Source organism: Gambusia affinis, linkage group LG06, assembly GCF_019740435.1.
Source record: "Gambusia affinis linkage group LG06, SWU_Gaff_1.0, whole genome shotgun sequence".
Lineage (NCBI taxonomy): Eukaryota > Metazoa > Chordata > Actinopteri > Cyprinodontiformes > Poeciliidae > Gambusia > Gambusia affinis.
The window spans coordinates 17,003,262-17,025,735 of NC_057873.1; the positions used below are offsets into that span (position 1 = coordinate 17,003,262).

At 40.5% G+C, this 22,474-nt stretch overlaps 1 protein-coding gene across 1 annotated transcript; it reads left to right on the forward strand.

Moving 5' to 3' along the window:
* The first annotated feature begins 753 nt into the window (after window positions 1-753).
* mmp28 (matrix metallopeptidase 28) lies at window positions 754-22,237 on the forward strand. Its single transcript, XM_044120162.1, has 8 exons — window positions 754-1,004; window positions 3,916-3,992; window positions 4,251-4,438; window positions 12,986-13,207; window positions 14,580-14,825; window positions 18,112-18,255; window positions 18,348-18,515; window positions 21,206-22,237. Exons 1-8 carry the CDS (start codon window positions 864-866, stop codon window positions 21,598-21,600), a joined length of 1,581 nt encoding a protein of 526 aa, XP_043976097.1. The 5' UTR covers window positions 754-863; the 3' UTR covers window positions 21,601-22,237.
* The last annotated feature ends 237 nt before the right edge of the window (window positions 22,238-22,474 follow it).

Here is a 22,474-nt window from a genome sequence, read left to right on the forward strand (position 1 = left end):
ACTGGAGCAAACTTGTGAAAGCCAGAAGAGAAACAATGACTCTGTAAGCCTGAGTAAGATATAATAAACTGATTAAACATTGTAAAATTAATATTAAATAAACTTCTAATAAAAGTAAACATACTGTGAATAATTATTTTATTCCACAAGACAGTTGTCCCTTCATCATAAACTTTTGCAGGTGGAAAAAGAGTGCCACATGATTGGTGAAGTTCATACTCTTCTCATGAATTGATCATATGCATTCAAAATCGGGCATGGAAAATGACTTATCTTCCCCTTGTAGTCCCTGTCTAAGCCACCACTACCAAAATCAGTAAGGCTTCCATCTTTCACATAACTACGTTGTTGTATACTTTGTCTGGCCATAACCAAGTCCAACAGATCAAGAACCACACTCAAAATTAATCTTAAAAAGGAAGAAGTTTGGAATTGGAAGAATATGGTATGTATTTAAATAAGCGTACCTAGGTCAAATGTATTGTCCCACTGGTGACTATTGTGACCGTCAACATGTTTCCAGGTCCTGCTCACACACCAAACCAATTTTTATAAATGCAAAGTTGTATATCATAAGTAGACACTTTAAAGATGATGTGCAGCAAAAATCTTTGTCGTATGTTTATTTAAACATACATTGCTAGCCTCTTCTTTGGGAGGTTTGTGGCAGTCTTCCTCTCGCCAAGCAGCCGGTGTATTTGTTTGCCCCGCTGGTATTTCGCCCTGAGCGATCAGAGGGGCGGTGCTCTTCACCTCCTCCCACAGCGCTCAGAGCGGCTGTCAGGGATGCAGATCAGCTGTGTGAGCTCTCTGGGATTGACAGCATATTTAACCATGAGGAGACCAGCGAGCGTTGAGCAGAAATGCGCGCTGTGCTGACGGTGTGCTCATCCCGCCATGAGCCGCCGACCTCCGGGCGGGACATGAGGGTCTGGGTTCTGGCTGTGACAGCGCTGCTGGCCGCCAACACCGCCCGGGGATCACCGCTGCTCCTGGATCCAGAGGTACTGAACTGAACTAGCACTCACCCGATGACCCCTGTAATAATAATAATAATAAAAATAATAATAATTAAAAAAATATCTCCAACTTCTTTAAGGGGAAAACTTGTACATTTGAAATCTGCTTAAGGAGGCGATGGGAATTCACTTCAGTAACTCAATAAATAATGAATAACAGAGGAGTCTAATGGGATTTTCGTCCTGGAGGAACACAAGGTTGACCATATTTTTTGACACTACATGTAAAAATGTTTAAAAAATAAATAAATCTTTCAAACGTTGCACAGTCTCAAAATGGCAGAAAAATGTTACCTTTATTGGACAAATTTTTGTAACTGGTTGAAGAAATTCAGTGTTTTTAACAAAATTTCATGTGGCACAATAATGGCTTGGTACTTTCAGACAGAAGGACAATTTTATTCAGTTCAACAAGTTTTATTTTAGGATTTAGGTCTGGGAATTGTGGAAAACAGTAAATTTGTGTGTGACGAACCTTTTTTTTGTTTGTTTATTTTGCAATTTGGTTTTGATTCTTTTTTCAGTGGAAAGACTCAGCTAACCTATAATTAGCTTACTGGCAGAATGCCTCAAAATTTTTTTATTGAAAATTGTTTGATTCCATCAAGGTGTGTACACGTTTTGGAAGACAAACAGGCCCACAGCATCACAGATCCTTCACGATGCCTAACAGAGAGCATGACGTACTTTCCTACATACTTATTTGTTGCTTTAAATCAGAAGAAACAAAAAAATGTTTTATAGCTACAGTAAATGTTCCATTAAATGTCTGGTAAAGTATCAACTCAGGGGGATTTGTAAATGCTACAGCTGTAGTATTTAGAGCAACATCAGGACACGGCATGCAGTTAAAATTCAGACTCAGAAACAAATGTACCAAAGAGCATTGTTGCACGCAACAACTTTTGTTGATGTGCACTAGATTTCTTTCAAAATTAGCAATATACTGGGAGGTGAATCGACAAATTAATCAACCAATTAAACCATTTATAGCACCTTTTAAAGTTAGGTATGACACAATAGTTAGGCGCAGGGAATGACATTGATAAACTATAAACACGCACAAAAACTTTATAAAACTTTGTTCATACCCCTTGAACGTTTTCATTTTATGAACCATTGGAATCACAAACATGTTCTCTCGAAATGTTTGATAGACTAGGACAAAATGGCCAACAGTAATTAGAGGGAGAAAATGATTTCTGGCTTTCACATAAAAGTCTGAAAAGCTGCATTTTAACTTATCTCTCTCTATTTTGAAACCCATAAATAAAATCTGGCTCAACAGCTGCTTCTAGAATTCACTAAGTTAGCAAGAAAACCCATAAAAGTCTGCAAAATACTCGAGATTGAGATGCAGGTTCACCTTCCATCAGGACATCGGCCACAAACACAGTTAGAGCTACAACGGAAAAACATAGACTGCAGCGTCCACTGGCTGAATGACTCAAAGTAAAGACCTAAATCCAATAGAGAACCTGTGGCAAGACTTAAAAAATATATCCACAAATGATACCCCAACAGACTTGTTGCTTTTATTGCAGCAAAACGGAGATGGGAAAAGCTTTGACTAGGGGGGGCTGAATACAAATGGATACACTAACATTATATTTGTATATGTATGCATATAAATACAACTTTGCATTATTTACCCAAAGGTTATGCACCAGTTTGTGTTGGTTGATCACCAAAGAATCTAGTAAAAGTCCAGTTTGTAATTATGATGAGACAAATAGTAAGTAAATTATACCAAATAAAATCATAAAGTCATAAGATGCACACTGGTTTTCAGTTGAAATGCACTTTAGCTACAGACAAAATTTCAGATATTGCTTTTCATCAAAGTCAATCTTTTGTCCCAGAATTGATGGTAAGTGTATTGTAGAAATAAAGTGAAAAAGCAGGTTGATTAATGTGCAGACCTAATCTCACTCTCATCTCTGAGCAAAATCTCCTGACAGTTTTGTGTCTCATGGGGAACAAAGAAGCTTTCACACTCCTGGTTTCCATAACACTTGTGTGTCATATTCCCTGATTCTCATTTCCTCCTCCAGCTCCTGTATATCTGTAATCACTGTTGTGGCTGCAGTTGTCTGAACATGAAATCTCCTGCATGCACCTATAGCTATCAAATTATGGTCAATCATAAACCCGCATGCAACATCTGTTGTCTTGTTCCCTGTGGCATCATTTGAAACATGTTTCCTTTGTGTCAAACTCTGGAGCTCGTCTTGAGTTCCCTGTTTGGAGGAAATACTTTCCAAATAATACCTCTGGATTTTAGGGACACCTCAGGGGTTTTTAGGTGTACGGGTGGTCCCTTTTATGAAGATATCAAATAATATACTGTAGATCAACAACAAAAAAAAAATATGAGTGCCTTTTAGGGCTGAAAAACGTCTGGTATAAAAGTTTAATATCGGTTGATTTTAGTTTTAAACATCTGAAACGAAACTGAACTGGTGTCATGGCCTTTCCTGTTTTATCCAGTGTTCACTACGTATCGTTGTTTTTAAGCAATTGTGACAAATGGTGCTCGTAACTGCTGCCGGCAAGTTATTCAACAGATTGTTGCTAGGTAACCAGAGGAGAGTGAGTTAGTTGATGACACCAACCAACTTCTCTGTATGGCTAGAGATGTTGGTGTGCTCTCATGTTTTCTTTGTGAAATATTTAGGCAGCTAAAGCCTTTCCTCTGCCAATTTCTCCCAGAATGCTGTGCTGTTCTGGATTGGAGTCCAGTGAACATATTGAATATTCTATCACACATATTATGTACTGATATTGATCACATGTCTATCGTGATGTATATTCTTATTGATTTACTTTAAGTAAAAACTAAAAACATCATAAATAATTACACTGGCAAAGAGAATCATTATTTCTGCCGTTGCAGGATTTTCTGGAGAAGTATGGGTATCTCCATCATGAGCATCAGATCCACAACGCAGTTGAAGTGCAATCAGCTGTCAGGTGAGTGGTGTTCAAGTTGGGTCTGTAATGAGAGTAGGAATCACTGAGTAGACCTGAGAGTTTGTCATTTTGTTGCACTTGCGTTGGAGCCGCTGCTCGTGTTCGGTGCTCCTCATCATCTGAACCATTCAGGAATATTACCAACCTCTCTGTTCTACCAACCGACAGCAGAGTAGAATAGATTTGCTTTGTGATTTGCACACTGATGGCCTAACAATTGCATTTCCAACACTGAGAAGCGGTTTCCTCTCTCTGCAGAGAGTACCAGTGGCTCTCCCGTCTCCCCATCACAGGGCAACTTGACAGCGCCACCCTGAGGCAGATGGCAGAGCCCCGCTGTGGGGTGTCAGACGAGGGCAGCCAGCAGGTCTGGGCCCAGAGGGTGAATGTCATCTTTACTGGGAAAAGACAACTGCAGCGCCGCAGGAGGCGCTCTGCAAACCAAGGTAATTTGTTAAATCTTCAAACCTTCGAGATGTGATGCTGGTGAAGAATTAGAGGCATGTTTATGTAGAATATCAGAGACGATAAAGAGCTGTTCTCTGGAGGTGTTGTTGTTTTGTGTGTGTGTGTGTGTGTGTGTGTCCTTTTTTGGTCTCAAACAGAGCAACAGTTAACTGGGAGGTCCCACCTTAGTAAAGCACTAAACAGAGCTGAGGGTTGTAAATAAAGCCGCTGGAATCTCTGATACCGACTGAAAAGCTTCTGGCATTTAGCAGCAATCATGCCCTTCAAATGACTCATTCTTTGTAAAATATTAGGGTATATAATATTATTATTTATTTATTCCCACCAGGGGGTCTTTTGTGGGCTCTAGTGTCCCTTATATGACAGTAGGCTGACAGGAAAGGGGGGAAGACATGCAGCTAATGTCAGTCGGGTCCGGGAATCGAACCCACGACAGCCACGTCGAGGACTCAAGGCCTCCAAATGTGGGTTGCGCTGTCCCCTACGCCACCACAGCGCGCCCTGTCAAACTTTTTTTTTAACTATATGCTCAATTGAAGTCTCAAGACAAGATAAAACCGGGACAAGAAAGGACCTGAAAAATTGTTTCATGCTGTTGAAAGTGGTGGAACATCTCATGACTCTCATGATAACTGATTTTTATAAAAAAGGTGTTTAGCAGTGAAGATTGTGCATAGAGTTTACCAACTTAAAATTGATGTTCAATCAAAATGTTTTATAGAATTTCAATGTTTCATCAAACATCACACATAAGTCATTTTCACTGATTTGTTAAGACAGCAGATAATGGCTCACAGCGGTAAATCTGATTCTGTCACAGCCATCAAAAACTTATTCTTAACTTCAGATCTGCAACATGGAACTCTTCAGAAAAAAAAAGAATCAAACACTGCTTTTATTTACATTTAATCTGCTGTCTCACCTTGTTTTGGAAACAGAGTTGTTCAGCCATTTTCTCTATCCTGGGAAAGTCTACAGATTGCTTCCCTCAAGGAGTCATTAACCCTGTTTGATCAGTGTTTCTGTGATTTTTGAGAAATGCGAGGTTTTTCAAACAGCAGCAGTAAATCCTTAGCTCCAGGGAGAAATGCCTCCAGTAATATTTTTCTTAATTTTCCTTAGCAAGCTGCACTTTGACAACTTACATGTTTCTACCTTCAGAGTGGTTCTGGTAAAATTCTGTTTGGGTGTGGGATCACTCTTCTTAGCAGTAATGGTGAAGTTGATTTGAAACGGTTGGTTTCTGGCAAAGACAGGACTTTCAGTATTTTATTTGCTTTAAGCAGGGTCAAAGGGGTATACTTTAGGAAAGTTATTCCAAAAGCTTAGTGTTAGTCTCATTTATCCATTTAAACGATGTTCATTTGTTTAAATGAACAAATGCACATTTATTTAAATATCCTATTGTGTTTGGATGAGTCAAGTTGAGACTTTCAATCCAAAGTGGAGCAGTATCATGCTGCATTGCTTGAACAGATGGGAGAATAAAGATGGAAGACTACCTATAACTAGCTTAACTTCACCTTGAATGAACTGCCACTGAAATACGATTTCAAACACACGTTAAGCTGTCTTTGAGGTGGATAATGAAAGACTAACATTTTGCTTCCAGGTCGGCACCAACCTCAACTCAAATGTTGGGCTGCCATTAAAAGGCTGTCAAGAGACCACCTAATTTAAATAATCTCCACCAAGAATGACAAGAGGAGGAGTTGAATGATCCCAGAAGCTTGTTGTTGTCCACATTGTGTGTTTTGGTTAAACTGCACCTTTGAAAAGGGCATTTATCCACTAATTACTGGGAGTGAATATGAATACAGTAATGAAGACAGTAATCCCTGCCCTGTTTGGAATACACCAAATCCACAATAAATAGAAACTTCTGCACACATTTTTTTTTTTAGAAATGACTGGAGGTTTTTTGTTTCACAGTGGTTCTGCACTGCAAAGAGCATTTCAAATGTGTCTTTAAAAGCCCCAGGTTAATTGTACATTATTGTGCATGATGAGTGGATGAATATTGTAAATGGTGCTCTCTAACTGCCTTCTCTCGCTGTGACAAATGACAGATTATCACAATTTCCTGCTGCTGTGTTTATCGATGTCTAAAGAGTGTAGCCGAGCTCAGTCAAACCTTTTTTTTTTTTTTTTAGTAATTGAGCTCTGGCTCTCCCCCTCTCTCAGTTTGGAGTGATTTAGAGAAAATCTCCATGCGGTAGTAAAGGGTGTAATTTATTTCCAGCTGATGGAAACGCGATAGCCGAACACAAACTCAAGAAATAACTGTTGCAGTTTTCTTCACAGGCTTCCCCCCCCTGCACTATCTGCCTCAATCTGTAGCTGGAGAAGGTCTGTCTGTCTGTGAATTCAAATTTTCAGCGTCCCAGAAGCAAAACGGCGCTTTCCAACCTACTCCCTCTCTGGCTGCTCACGCCTCCATCCCGATGAGGTGCAAAGCCTCTGCATACCTCCATGTCTCTGGCAGCGTTAGTTAATGTTTGGGGAATGCAGTGGCAGCCGATGTTTCCTGCTGCTTCTTCATGTCAGTACCTGAAGTGTTCCCTCTGGTAAACACGTACATAACTCAGAGACAGGATTGTGTTGTTTGCTGAACTGGTTGCCCATTAGAGGCCCCAAATCATACAGGCGGGCATACATAATGGGCTCATATCTCACTGTTTTGGACGCCATCGAAGTGTTTCTATTTTAGCCTGAGACATAATGCATAGCAGATTCCTTCACACCTTCAGGTTAAACCTCTCAGAAACAAAGTTTTTATTAACTGATCTTGGCTTACTCTAAGAGTCAAGATTATCATAATTTAGTATAACAATAGAAATGTCATATTGCACGGTGAGAAATGTATACAAAAAAAAAAAAAAAAAACAGGCCAGTGGGATATGGTTACAGTTAAAGTCCTGGATTATGGGATTCAATACGCAAAACAATGTGTTTCATTAGAGAACTGATAGCAGAGTCCACAGTTCAAATGAGTGCATAGGGTGAAAATTCCTACGTTGATTTGTCCAGTGAGGATAAGGAAGTCTGTGGCATCATGTCCACTTATGACTAAATTATTACAAAAATCAATTCTGACAACTTTCAGGAACTAATTTCTTACTGAGATGCAATTTCTGCTCTGGTTGCTCTGACATTTTCACTCTGACGCATATTTAAATCCTGTTCATCTCAGTAACTCTGATTTGATGGTTGAAAAAAAGTGAACGGAAACAGCTAAAAGTCTCACTTTTTTCAAGCAACTAGTCCGTGTTTAAATAATGGAGTTTTACCTTTGAGCATTTTGAGTATGCCATTTTTCACATCTTGTGACAGACAGAAAAGTCTGTGTACTGCTTATATCCCCAACAACAACATGTAGTTTGGCCCCACAAAGTTACTTTAAGCTAACGCAACAGTTGTAATGGTTGGAATGAAAACACTCATTTGGGATCTTTGATTCACTGGTTCACGCATTGAGCCTTTAATTAGAATAATAGTAACATTACAGATTACAACACTTATCTAACTAACTAACTAACTAACTAACCAACTAACTGACTGTAACTGAGTGTATCAAGCTCAGTTAAGGTTAGAGTGATAAATTAAGGAACCGGATATACCAGTAGCTGGCAATAATAAAATATATTTTTATAATTTGGAGAGGTACTGTATTTCTATGCCACTCCAGCAATAAATTAATCTAACACAATTTAAATTACTATTAAGTTCATCCCAAAAGTAACAAGGAAAGAAATCACAAATAAACCTTTGAATTTTATGACAGATGAATTTATTTTACTTGGAATATATTTTATTCAGAAAATCCCAATTACTTTTCTACTTGGTATGTGAATTGTTTGGTTTCTTTCAATTGGTTTCATTATTTACACTATTTTATATTGAAATACCGTAGTGTCTGTTTTTTGTATTTTTATCACTATGTCACTTAAATTACTTGTGTCCATGTCCCATCTCCTCTTTTTTTTTTGAGGTCTCATTGATTCCTTAAAGTGAAGATTTTGTATATTATGACCAAAAACTTAGGCAGAACCAAAAAACAAAACAAAACAAAAAAAACCCAAAATAAAACAAAAACAAAAAACGAGTGCACTGGCAGTGATGTTCTGTGCTTTAAGATAAGATATCGTTACTCATCGTAGTCTGTTTTCTGTTTAATGATGGTTTTTCACTTTGCCTCCAGTGTGCATTACAGCACATTTTTGCTTTGCAAAGTTTGATTTCTGTCAAATTTTCTAGAGTTTGTGACTCAGAAATACTATGATATATGCTATCAAAGAGCAATTTTTTTGGAGAACACTTGATCCTAATCTTAGAAAATTAAACGTTCTGATTCAAGGTTTTTTTATAAGCCTCTGGACATGATGCCTTTTCTCCTGGCATTTTCACACTCTCACTTTGCCTGCACGATATGTTTGCAAACATGTATAGCTCTGGAAAATAATCAAATATATACTGTTGTTGACTAAAATACCAGGAAAATACATTTGCTCTTGGTATTTGAAGTGAATATTTGAAGAACAAGGATATGTCTTCTGTTGCAGACACTGTCAGATGAAGCTGACAGCTGCATTAATACTAAGATGAGGCGGCTCCTCTCTGCTGTGGTGTGATCTTGTCAAGAAGGAACATGGCTGCTGGCTCCGAGCTTCCAGGAAATTAAAGAGCAAACCTCAGCCTGAAGAATGTTGAATATTTACAGAACTCACATTCCACCTGGCTCACGAGCAATGAAAGCACAGTAGGTGTGTGCATGTTATTCAGAGGTGTGTCCTTAACGATGTGGACTGAATGATATGTAGTCCTGTGCAAAAGTCCTGAGTCATCCCTTATGTCTATATATTTCACTGTCAAATAGGTATCGTGTTTTGCGTTGATTGTATCAGTGGTAATAAATGCATATTTTGCTAATTCTGTTTTCTCGTCTATTAAGATGATCCCTCCACTACTTGTGAGCTTCTCCTGCAGCAGGACTCCATCTAACTGGATGAATCTATGAATGACAAGAAACTTAGGAAATCAAGGAAAGCAAGTGTTGCATTAAAAAGCAAATGTTTTTGGCACAACAGTCAAAAGGTGCACAAAAAGGGACAGAAATCTGGTAATTGGAAGACTCCAGCTCCACTTTAGAAAGAACTTTTTGTCATATTTTTGCCTAAATACGCATTGGTCTCTTACTAAAGTGTTGCTTGAGTTCTCACATTTAATCAACTCTCGGTGCCCAGACAAAACACACTTCTGATGTGTCCTCGGAGTCTGAACAGTTTGGCCTTGCAGTCAGACAAATCTTGTTTCTTAAAGCTGCTTGCAAGCCAAACTCCCTCTGCTCCATCATAATAACAACAATAACTTCAGCTTCAGCTATCGGACGATCTCGCTCCCTTCTGCACCTCAGCCATAGGGGGCACCGTGGTAATTGCTTCCATAAGGGAAGTCTTGGAATGTTTTGTGTGTCGGACTTCCTGGCTCGTCCAAAGTTCTCGGGGGACCAGTTGTGCTGTGGAGGTCTGGGATGGTGAGGAGTCCAAGCTCAGGATGCGGACCAGCGCATGCTGTCTGGCTGCAGGCTGAATGCAAGTCGCTCTTTTGAGCGCTTAGAAAAGAGACTGAAAATGTGGAGTTTTTCTCTTTGATTGTCTTGTACTGGAGAACACGTGAGCCACAATAGCACCTCTAAAGAAACAATTCCCTTCTTTTGACATCCAGCATCACTTTTACAAACCTTTCTTGGGTACTTCCAGTTATCCTATTGAATAGTTTTAAGACTCAAAATATCTGCAATCCAACACATGTTGCAGTCATGTTGCTGCTAAGACACAGCCTTTGTTTGTGTGTTTACTCATAAGGAAACACAAACTGATGTAACTGCCAAACCCATGCCTTAATGACTCTAGATGTCCAGATATTTTCCAGTCTCCGGGGTGTTGTTTGGGCCTCTCTGTAATTTGCAGAGTGCAATACTCATTTAACTCTTGCGGGTCACTTGCATCCCCTTTCTGCTGTGCATTGTTTCAGAAAATGTGCAAATGACATTAAACGTGGCTCAACAAAGCTTTCTGCAGGGCTTTGGTGGCTGTTTGCATAAGCAGCTGCATTTAAATATATTTAAACGCAGCTGCTTTTAAATAACATGCTTGGCTCAAACCTTAGCATTTAAATGTATTTAAATGCAGGTGGGATTTAAATATAGATCCCAGGTGCAATTTATAGACTAACTACCACTTCAGAAAGTATGTGTGAACCCTTAATGCCTGTTACGATCTGAAGTGCAGATTTGCAGCAGATTCAGTTGAAACCACCTTTTGTTCAGTTTTAGAAAATGTCCACCTTGTTACACGCTGTTACATTCAGGTGATGTCTCTCTCACTGACTTACCGCTGAAAGCTTTGTTGCAACAAAAACTTCCAACAAGATAATGTTGAGACTGTAGGGTGAAATGCATGATGCGAGTATTAAAGGGATAAGAGGAAGTGCAAAATCAATATAGACTCACCGTACAGCGTTAGGCCTCCTTTGACCTTCAGAGCTCCTTTAGGTCTTCGAGGCACAGATTCAAAACATTGTTTACAGATTTGATTGTGTTTTGGGTGTAGATTGACCTCATTCTTAATTTCTCATTCTGATGATGCTTGGCTCAAACCTTAGCAAGTTGACTCCTCCACATTCAGATACTGCAACGCAGCGAGTTGCTGCCACTTGTTTAACTGTCCCCCTATTTCTGTTAATAAGCAGTTGAACAGGTGTACGTCTGTGAAGATGCTTCCCTACTTCCTCTGAATAAACCGGCAGCTAGATCTCCTGAAACACTCATAATACCTAATGAGTGTTTGCTCTTATATCAGCTTTGACTCCACATGGCTATATTGTGTAATTGTGTGGACACAATGGATTAGACGACAAGTAAGTTAAAGATTGGTTTCATTTCGCCCCGTATTTTTCTGTCACTGAACAAATGTGAGAAGCCAGCGACACGTGTAATTAAGTCCAAGCGCAGAAACCACAGACTCGTGTTGAGGTCAAACGTTTAGTCGAGCCGGGACTTTGATCGTTTTCTCAGCTGGGAAGCTGACATGGGTAACATCCTGTGATTTTCACACAGCCTGTTCATCTTCTTCAAATAGGAGCCTGACAAAGAAATGTTTAACTGAAGACATGAACGATAGCAGGCGGCTACCTTCAGGGAACCTTCAGGGAACATTTCCTGAAGAGTCACACTGGATTGTTATACGATAGAGAAACTTGGGGGGCTGAGGGAAAACCATAAAGCAAGCATTTTCACAATCTTTGAATATGTCCGTAGGATTATTTAAGTAAGTTAAAACCTGTGAATTTACTACGACTTCAACAGAACTTGACTGCTATAACTTTGTATGAAGAAAACATGTATAAAGAATCGTTTTCCAAATTCTGTTAATTGTGTTGTAGAAAGTGTGACAAAATCCAAATAGATAAAGGAGTTCAATCAGTTTGCATAAAAGGAGGTAAACTAAAATAAATGTAGTAAGATTTTCCCTGGGAAATTATCGGTATTAGTTTCAGTCAGTGATTATTTGATTGTATAATATTTGTTTTGGGTTCTGGTGATGTTTCTATATTATAACATGTTTGTTTCAGATCACTTACAGTTCTATGCAGTTAGATGCAGATTTATTACTTTTTACCATTTGATATATTCCGGACAGTCCTTTCCATTAAAAAGGACTAAACCTGCCATCATACATACAGCCAGAGGAAAATGAAATTTCCATTAGTGTCAAAACAGTCCTGAGGGAAAATAAGTACACCACACCTGCCTAAACTGCATTTAAGAAAAAAAAAAAAAAAAAAAAGAAGCAGCCAAGCGCGGTTAATTAAAGGCATCTGATTTGATGATCATCAGCAAATTTGACTGACTATGAACATTTTGGCTGTCTGCTGTTCTGAAGCATACATGTGTCAAGAGGGAAATGCATCAGGATTGAGCTTTAAAGAGCAATTTCACATAAATCTGGGAAGAGTTGTAAGCCTATTTCCAAACTACTGAAGCCCCACTCATCATCCAGTCACAATGATATTACAGTCATTTCCTCTCAGGAGAGAAAATATTTTGGCAAAGTAAACTGGAAAGCCAGCTGGTGGAATAGTAATACAAGCGCTACGCCTTAGACTCTACAGGTCTCATTTAACTCCTTTCAGACTATTCATCTCCATCACCACGGTAACGCATGCACGCCACTAAAGCTGGTTGATGTATTTTCAATTGCATTTTCTTTTTTTTTTCCCCACCATGGGGTCTTTTTGTGGGCTCTAGTGTCCCTTATATGACAGTAGGCTGACAGGAAGAGGGCAAGGAGAGGGGCAAGACATGCGGCCAATGTCGGCCGGGTCCGGGAATCGAACTCTCGACGACCATGTCAAAAACTAAAGGCCTCCAAATATGTGTTGCGCTATCCCCTTTTTGCCAAATTATGCCTCAGATGATCCTGCATCCATCCATCATTTTCATCTGTTTGTTGCTTGTTTTGCAGCTGAGAAGTGGTACAAACGACAGCTGACCTACCAGATAGTGAACTGGCCGCGCCACCTGTCTCTGGGCTCCGTCCGGCTGGCAGTGCGAACTGCTTTCCAGCTTTGGAGTAACGTGTCTGACCTGGTGTTCCGGGAGGCCCCCGAGGGCCTCGCAGACATTCGGCTGGCTTTTTATGAGGGGGACCACAACGACGGGGCCAGTAATGCCTTTGATGGACCAGGTCAGAGTCACAGCCTGAACAAAACAAATATGGCACTTTGATTTCAAATTTATTGTTATTATCATTAGTAGTTTGTTCAGTAAACATAGTAACCTTATTCTAAAATAACATTAAAGAACCAAATTAATTTGTTTATATACGTATATATATAATATCGTACAGTCACCAGGTTACTGTGTGGTTTGAGCTCATTCCTACAAAGTGACACACAGAAGTAACTCTCGCTAAAGATTTATTTATTACATGAGACTACAGGCCGGGAACAAAATAGACCTAATTAGTCCAGTTCAGTGATACTTGACCCTCAAATACCAAACACAGGCATAATCCTTTAGCATATTCTTTCTCTTTTAATTCTGCATAAAGAGCTCAATGCACAGCGTGACCTCAGTCCATTTCCTTTACAATCAGTTTTAGATTCAGTTTATTTATTCACAACAACAACGAAAAAAAGAATAGAAATATCCCTTAATGACTCACATTGGAGAAATTTGCATGAAACAGCAGCAATGTGACATATAGGTTCACACAAAGATAAGACTAATAAAAGTATATAAAGCCAGACAACAAACACGATTAAGAATAACGCATGGTACCTTGAAGACGAGATCATAACTTAAACGTTCAGTTATCAGAAATAGTATACTCTGATACAAGGACTGTGTAATTGAGTAGAATCATTTTTAAAGCTGTAAATAATCTGCATGTGTGCTTATGTGTTAATACTATTTACATTACATGAAAAGTAGACAATATCCATGATGTAAACACTTATTGCGTTCGGCGGGAGCAGCGATAGTTATAGAGTCTAACAGCTGCTGGGAGGATTACAGTTAATGTCAGCAGTATTTGGAGACAACGCATGATTGGAGAGTAGTAGGAAAAAGTACCAGAGTAAGGAAACTATTTCATTATGCTCAGGATAACCCAAAGAAGCTAATTATAAACTTTGTCAAAAATGGAAAGTCTAGTTTTAAAGGGAGACAGGGTGTCAAGCAGCTTCTCTCACAGCTACAAAACTTCAACCAGCAGTAAATCTAGGAACCAGCAGTGAACCTGCAAATGCTTTGGTTTTCTCCAGGTGCTGTGACTTCCTCCCACAGTCCAGTGCAGGTTAATTGGTCTCTCTAAATCATCCATTGATACGTGTGTGTGTGTTTGTATGTCTCCGTGTTTAAAATCTCACTTTAAGGAAAATAAAGTTTCCATTTATTAGAACAACAAACACATAAGAAGCTACAAATAAAAATCTCAAGCCTATTGTACCCTTGTTAATGTTAAACTAATTGTACGATAACAGTTTGCAGCACCAGTCCGATAGCAGTCGGCTGTAACGCAGTAAATATGCAACCGTCTCATGTCTGACATTCAGGTGGGACGTTGGCTCACGCCTTCCTGCCTCGCAGAGGAGAAGCCCACTTCGACATGGCGGAGAGATGGACGCTGAATGGACACAAGGGCCACAACTTGTTCATGGTGACCGCCCATGAGATCGGACACACCCTGGGCCTGGAGCACTCCCCCGTGCGGCATGCTCTGATGTCTCCGTACTACAGGAAGCTGGGCCGCCGCCTGGTCCTGAGCTGGGACGACATCCTGGCAGTGCAGCAGCTGTATGGTGAGAACATGTTCGCTCTGTGACGCGAGGGTGGGGTGGGTGCAGATTTAACGTCCGAATGACAAATCTGTCTGGCTTCAAGGACATAACGAAGGATGGAACCCATAATGGTTATGAAAGAAGACTGTCTTTGAGGAGACCCTGGTGTAGAATAATCTTTTTGTAATGCCTCTCATTAAATCAGGATTGGACCGGGCAATAAAAGGTCAGACAGCGACTGGCTGCATACAGATGTCAGAGGTTTACATACATTTATTCTAGATATAAATGTCCTTTTGGGGTTTTTTTGTTCAGAGGGGAATGACTGAACACTATAAATCCTTACAATGACTGTATACTGTACAGTAATGGTACAAAAGTTTGAATTTAGGGTCAGCTCTCACTAGTTACACACACATACATATATTCCAAAATAAGTAGATAAATAATATATGAAAAATGTCTCCTAGCAATAGAAAACAAGCTCTTTGTGTATCCATGGATACAGAAAGAGTCCATTAATTTTGGACAAATTGCTAGAATTTATTATAAAGCAGAATGGTTTTAAAGGGGCCCCTTGTTGCTGAAAAAGTGCTACACAAATAAAACTTCTTCTTCTTCTTCTTCTTCTTCTTCTACTTGAGCTGGATGGTTGAAACTTGGACACATCTTGGTGTTTCATCATCAATGATCCCAGTGCCAATGATTCCAACTTTACACACAGCAATATACTTGAGCATAAGGTAGACTTAAAGTTAAACTTTGTGCACTCTTCTGTGTTTTTAGATGTTATCAAAGCTGCATGTTGTATTGTCGCCCCATAATGGGGGATGTAGTGAGGAGTCAATCAGGTGTGAGCAGAAGCGCCATTTTTATGGCACTTCACTTTGAGCTTGTTTTTGCAAACGGGTTGAAAATGAGAAATAGTTGAAAGTCGACTTCTGTTTGGCTCACAGTGATTAATTGTACACATTCAGAGCCTTTGTGTAATCAACCTCACAGCTTTAATGCAACAACCGAGAGGCCTGATGCGAAGAGCAGAGGACTTTCTGCAGTCTGTAAGTTTTTCTGAATTCCTGGGAAACATGAGAACAGCTTCTAATCCAAACCACAACATCCCCTCTCTGTGCTGAGTTTATCTTTGTAGCAGAATGGGGTTCGCTCTCTGACCTCTCTTATGCAGATTTAATGCTGCGAGCTTCATTTAACACACTCAGAGCCCTGTTTGTATCTCACCGTTACCCGGCGTTCCTCTGGGAGTTTCTGTCAGCTCTGTTGTGATAGACGGCTGCTGTAGGAGCATCTCCTCATGACTATGCGTGTGTCTGTGTAACAGTTGTTTGTTTCCAGGGAGTGTGCCGTAACTCCTGGCATGCGCAAAGGCAGGTTTCCACATGCGTCGTTCTGCATTGTTGCTTTTTTTTCCCCCCACCTTCTTGGAAAATGGATTCACTGCAACATTTGGAACAAACAAGAACACATCATCGTGTCGTTTCACACCAAATACGCTTCCTTGATCACCTCTGTGATCAGGCATTGCTCTTGAATCTGTGAGATCTTTCTCTGCTTTGACCCTGAGCCTCAGGTGCACAGCAGCTACACTCTGCAGGAATGCCTTCCTGCCTGCAGGACAGTCTCACAATCATTTGTAAAACGCAGCTCTGAACTTGAGATTGGGCTCAGGAGAAGCTCGCAGGCAGGTCGTCTCTGGATGCCTCCCTTTCCACTTATCTGAGCAGTCCCATCTGCTTGGCCTCTGGACACATTTTGTTCTCAGCTTCTTGAATTAGATTCAGAAGCATCCCTCACCCAATCTTACTCACAAAAAAATAAATAAACAGCAAAATACAGTGATTAGTCTTTACAATGTTCCTGTCTTTTTGTTTCCTGATAAGTTTTATTGTTTGCCTTTCAGGTGTAGCTTAGCAAACTGCAGCTCGATTTCTTTTCCCCCCCGAAAACTCATCTGTGCGTAATTTCTACCCTGTGGCTGTAATTTCTGCAGCTGCTCCCATCTAAATGTCAAGCAGCTTCTCACACAAGATACAGACAGGACTGCTGGCGCTGCAGAAAAACCTTCAGCCAGGTGTAATCGTGTTTGTGAGAGAACCTTTCCTGCTGCTCTGACTTGCTGTTGTCCCGCAGGTCCAGCAGAAGCATGTTTATGGCAGAATGAATCAGTCAGCATTAATAAGGTCTTCTTAACATGGAATACGATGAATAAATTGTTGCTTTGAACATATTTTATTCAAATAGGACCATAGAAATGTTGATAGGGCCTCTCATTACAAATAACTGATGTTCGTAGTTAACAAAAGACTCGTCTAGTTCTTACCAGTGTCTTTAATAATAAAGTTATTCAGTCTCTTGTCTATTCAGAATTAAAATTATTCTGTTCGGGGCTCAGAAACAGTACAACGACCCATGGTGAGTGAACACATCATGCAACTGTAACCACAAATGCTTGCTGTGGCTGCCTTCTCGTGGCGCAACATTCTTCAAGAGTTGGGAAACTTCCTCAACAATTTGATATACATCTTAACAACCAAACAGCTAAAACAAAGCGTGATTTTTGGAAATAATAAACTGCTTGGAAAATGATTTCACCGGAAAAGTTTTTGAAAACATTTCGTCTACGAGAGCGTTTTTATGTTCGAGCAAAGTCAGACTTACAGACCTTATCTCTATCCTGCCATCCATTGTGGCGTGTATTTATCTATTTTTCCTGCTGTCTTCCTTCAGTTCATTGGGATGCTGATCTTATCCGACTCTCACACAAATATTTGCCCAGCTCTTTGCCAACAAAATGACTATAATCAAGCTCAAGCAGCCATTGTTTACTTGTGGCCTCGTTCTGTTCGTTTTGTTCTCAATGCCTTCATTTGCAGGCATGCATCTATTATAAAGTGATAAAGCCTAAAGACCGTGGAGAGAAGACCTTTTAGTATTACTCTGAAACTGATTTGTTCAGGATTCCACTGTGTGCATTATCTAAAGTCTTGTGTTTATTTCCTGCGCTGCACGACGTGATCCATCGGTTTACATCGACTTCACCACATCCTGTAAGGAACAATTTAAATGTTAGCATTCTCCAAGTCTCCCCACTTGGATTTACTGCCTGTTTGATCTCCCATAGCATCTGATTTATAAAAACCCTTTTAATTGAGTCTAACACAGGGGAAATGAGACAAACCCAAAGAGTCCTGAAAATGTTCAGTGCAGTCATTAAAGTGGCATCAGACGGATTCCTCCTGTCCTGTCTGACGCCTTCACTTTGACCGACGGGTGGCTTTTCCTCTGCTTTCAGGGAAACCGTTGGGTAATCGCCCGGTGAGGTTGCCTGGACAGGTATTACACGCCGCGCTGCAGGAGTGGGAGTTCACCGAGCTCCAGAACCAGAACCCAGGACTGCCTCTGTACTGCCAGGGGGTCTTTGATGCCATCACTGTGGGTGAGGTCCAGATGAAATATTACGCAAAAGGACTGGATTTTGTGTCTGTTTTAGTGTAAAAGGCTTTATTTCTCATCATTACGCGTCTCTAGATGAGAAGCAGACAGTACTGGTGTTCCGGGGCAGCCGGTTCTGGAAGGTGTCGGCCGAAGGCAGCGTGAGCGACCCGCTCCTCCTCCGCCAGCGCTGGCCTGGCCTCCCTCGGGCGATAGAAGCTGCTGCCTTTTCCCCTCTGGACTCCAAGTGGTATTTTTTCAAAGGTCCTGCTTCACTGAGCTCATTAATTGGACCCATACTTCACCTAACCTGCTGACTGCCAACACATATGTGATACAGGTCCCAAAAATAGATTCTGACGGGGTCATTTATGGAGTGAAATGCTATTTAAAGAGCATGCTGCTCTGGAGCTTCAGCCGTGGATTTTAATTAGCGTCTTCTTTGTGCTGAAGGCTAATGAATCGTTTGAAGCTCCGTAATTGTCCCGCGGCGTGCCAAAGACTTGTCTTATCATTGCCCTCTCATCTGCTGCATGCAAATATGTTTTCTATTAGCAACCGACGCTCTCTCAAAGTCTAATTCAAGCTCTTATGGGGTACATTGTATTTCTGTTTAATACTGTACCCCAAACAGCCTCCATGGCGAAAAGTCATCTACAGTGAAAGTATTCATACTCCACAAACCTTTTAGTATCAGTAGCCTATATTTCATTGGGATTTTGGGTGAGGGACCAAAACTAAGAAGCACAAAATCTTTTTAGAAATAAAAATCTGAAGAGCATTTTTGTGCATTTTTATTAAACCTTCTTTCTTATGTTTTCTGTGTCCCCTAAGACTTGTAGCTAACTAGCTAACAGGACTTCTTATAGCTTTCACTCAACAATTAGTTTGAGAGATTTGGTCAGCAGAATCTTCCTCCTGAACTGTGAATATTTACTTTCCTCCTAGGTTACCATAAGTCTTTCAACTTCTTTTATTAATAATCTCCTCTCTCAGCACATCATGTTTAGGTGGTCGGCTCTGTTTTCAGATGGTGACTTGAACATTGCACTGAGCTATTCAAAGTTTGGTCTATTGCAGGGGTTTTCAAAGTATGAAAGGGTGAGCCCCCCTCCAAGGAGCACAATGCCTGTTGCGCCCCCCCCCTCCCCCCACCCCCGTGGAGGGGGGCGAAGGGGGGTGGAGTGTAAAAACGCCACCTTCAGCCCCGCTCTGGCCAAAACCAGTGATGGCATAGTTACTTTGAAAAAGTAACTTTAATCAGATTACTGATTACTCCTTGAAAAAGTAATTTAGTTAGATTACTGACTACTTGACTTGGAAAGTAACTAAGTTACACTAAAAGTAACTTTTTAGTTACTTTCAGCAGCTGCTAACAACAACGCTCCGCCTCCTGTGAAAATCACATTGAGCTTTGCCAATACTTAATTGTAAGTTATTTTATAATGGTAACATCAACAATGTGTCTCCACTGATAAGGTTGAACTGAAGAGGAGATTGTACAAAAAACAGTACAAAAAATAAAAAACATGAGTAATTTGTGTGGTACACTGTTGTCTGGAAAACTCTAAGGAGGATTTTAAAGCCCCCCTGCCCCCAGCCTCCAGATTCTGCGTTACGCCCCTGAGTTTGATGTCGCAGCGCACAGAGCTCCTCCTGCAGCTCCACAGCTCAGATGGCTGCGACACTTACCGTAATATTAATAATTATAACGGTGCTAACTTGCCATTATAACTATTGCCAACTACGGACACGTTTATTCGTGGCTGTTTTCACGTTTATTGCGCTGTTCATATTGGTCTCAATGTTTGCAGTTTTCTGGAGCGCAACGCGAAGCTCGATGTCATTGAGAGGTAATAAATTAACTTGACATTAACAAAGACACAGCGGGACGGATCATCCTGCAAATGATGAACAGGGAGAGACTGACTAAAACTACCTTAATGACGGACAAATTCTGGGATTTATTATGAGTCTCTGCTTATTTCCAAGCCCAAATGAGCAACTTCACGTTCAAAAACGAGCCCAAAAAGGCGCAACCCGCCACTCATTAAATCTGCAAGCGACTTTTAAAAAATGAAGCCCAAAGCCGCTTATAATAATCGGACTTGGCGACAGAACCTCAAAATAGTTCTAGTTTTTCCACCAATAAAATGCGCATCTCCCTCCATTGTTTACATTTCTGTCGCATAGAGACGTCGGTCACTCGACAAGACGAGTAGAGGAAATTCGATTAAATAACAAAAGAAGATAGTAACGCAGTAACGCAAAAATGATTTTGATAAGTAACTGTAGTCTGACTACTGGATTTGAAATAGCAACGCGTTATATTACTCGTTACGGAAAAAAGTGGTCCGACGTCAGTAACGTTACTGACATCACTGGCCAAAACATCCTTTAAGGGGGGAAACATTTCCACTGATCCCCGCTTCACACGCGCACCCCACAGTACCAACTTTTTCCTAAATCCACAGAGTTGATTGTGTGCGTAAAAGACGTTTCTCTTACATCAGTAGACAGCAAGCAGATAGCTTTTCCGGTTTATTTTTTCCCTCGCACCGCGCCTCCCCTAAAGTGCTCTGGTGCCCCCCAGGGGAGGCGCGCCTCACACTTTGAAAACCGCCGGTCTATTGCTTACTAACCTTAACCTGCTTTTACATTTTCCCCCTGAATTTTCTGCTGTGCGCATTTGAGTTCCAGATTTTTTTTTCCACTAATGTAAGCAAACATTACATAGTCTGCCTGAGTAGACCTGCTAGCTAATTAGTTGATTCCTGAGGCCATGTCGTTGTATTACATTTTATTTAGGTGTTTCAGAGAACATGGGACTAATAAAAAATGCACATCAAACTTTTAAGATTTTCTTTTGTGACATAATGGCAAAAAACAAACAAACAAACAAAAAAAAAAAAAACCATCTGACTATCATGAACTTAGTGTGTTTTGTCCTGCAGGGAAGCGGATGTGGCGTTACACGGGGACTGTGCTGGACCCGGGGTTCCCCATGCAGAACAGGGTTTTGGGTCTGCCTCGCCGCCTGGACTGTGCTTTTTACTACACCCCTCTGGGTCACATGGTGCTCTTCAAGGGCTCCCGCTACTTCGTGCTCAACCTTAAAACTCTTCGCCAGGAGCCCTATTATCCTCGCCGGCTGACAGACTGGACCGGCCTGCCGCAGGGGACCAACGGGGCGCTGACCCGTCCAGACGGCCGACTTTACCTGTTCAAAAATCAACGGTTCTGGAGGTTCGACCCTGAGAAGGTGCGGGTCACCAGAGAGGGCCAGTGGGTCAAGGATTTAAGCTGGACTGGCTGCAGCAATATACCTCGGAGTAATAATATTCTTTGACCACCAGGGGGAGCTGCAAAATTAAAAGTGCAATTTATTCACATAGACTTAGAGGAAGGGTCCTGCACTGTTTTGAACAAACACTCTTATGTTGCAGCTGGATCCTGACGGTGGCAGCGCTCCATTAGCATACACAGTATTTATACTACTGAACGCTACTAATATGAGGTATGTGTAATTATTGTCTAACTAATGCAGATTTAATCTGCCAAATTCAAATAGATAGTACAACAGTCTATTTGGTTTATATTTTTAAGAGAAATTATATATCTTACTCATAGCCTCTTCAATCACCAGTACCTGTGGCAGGCTATGTGTGTGAACTTTGACCTGTGACTGTTTTCTATGTTCCCATATATAACAGAAAGCCTAAAGCTTTCTACACTGTGGGAGCAAATAGTAGATAAACAAATATTTTAACTTGCTTTCTTTTTTAAAACAACAGACTTATAAGCGTAGACACTTGGTGGATTTAATTCTTTTCATGTAATAGGCCTGTGTGCAATAAGAGAGGGCATAGTGAAGTGGTTATTTTTTATTTATATATATATATATGTAGGCAGGCATGAATATTATAGAGCTTCATTAACTTAGGTTATTATTATATACAACAACATGAGTTAAGATACAATAAAAAGATCAAATGTTTTGTTGTAGTACATTCTGCTTTAAATAATCAGTTTGTGAATTAACCAAACCTGACAACCTGATCACAACGCTACAGATCAACTCTGACAAGCTACTGTATTATAAGGCAGTAAGATGGGGTGGTGCTTTCAAGAAACGGCTTTGGTAAGCCAGGCAGGAACATCGACACCGGACCAACATTGTGATAAAAGATACATGTTCTCTAAACAACAGAGCGCTCAGATAT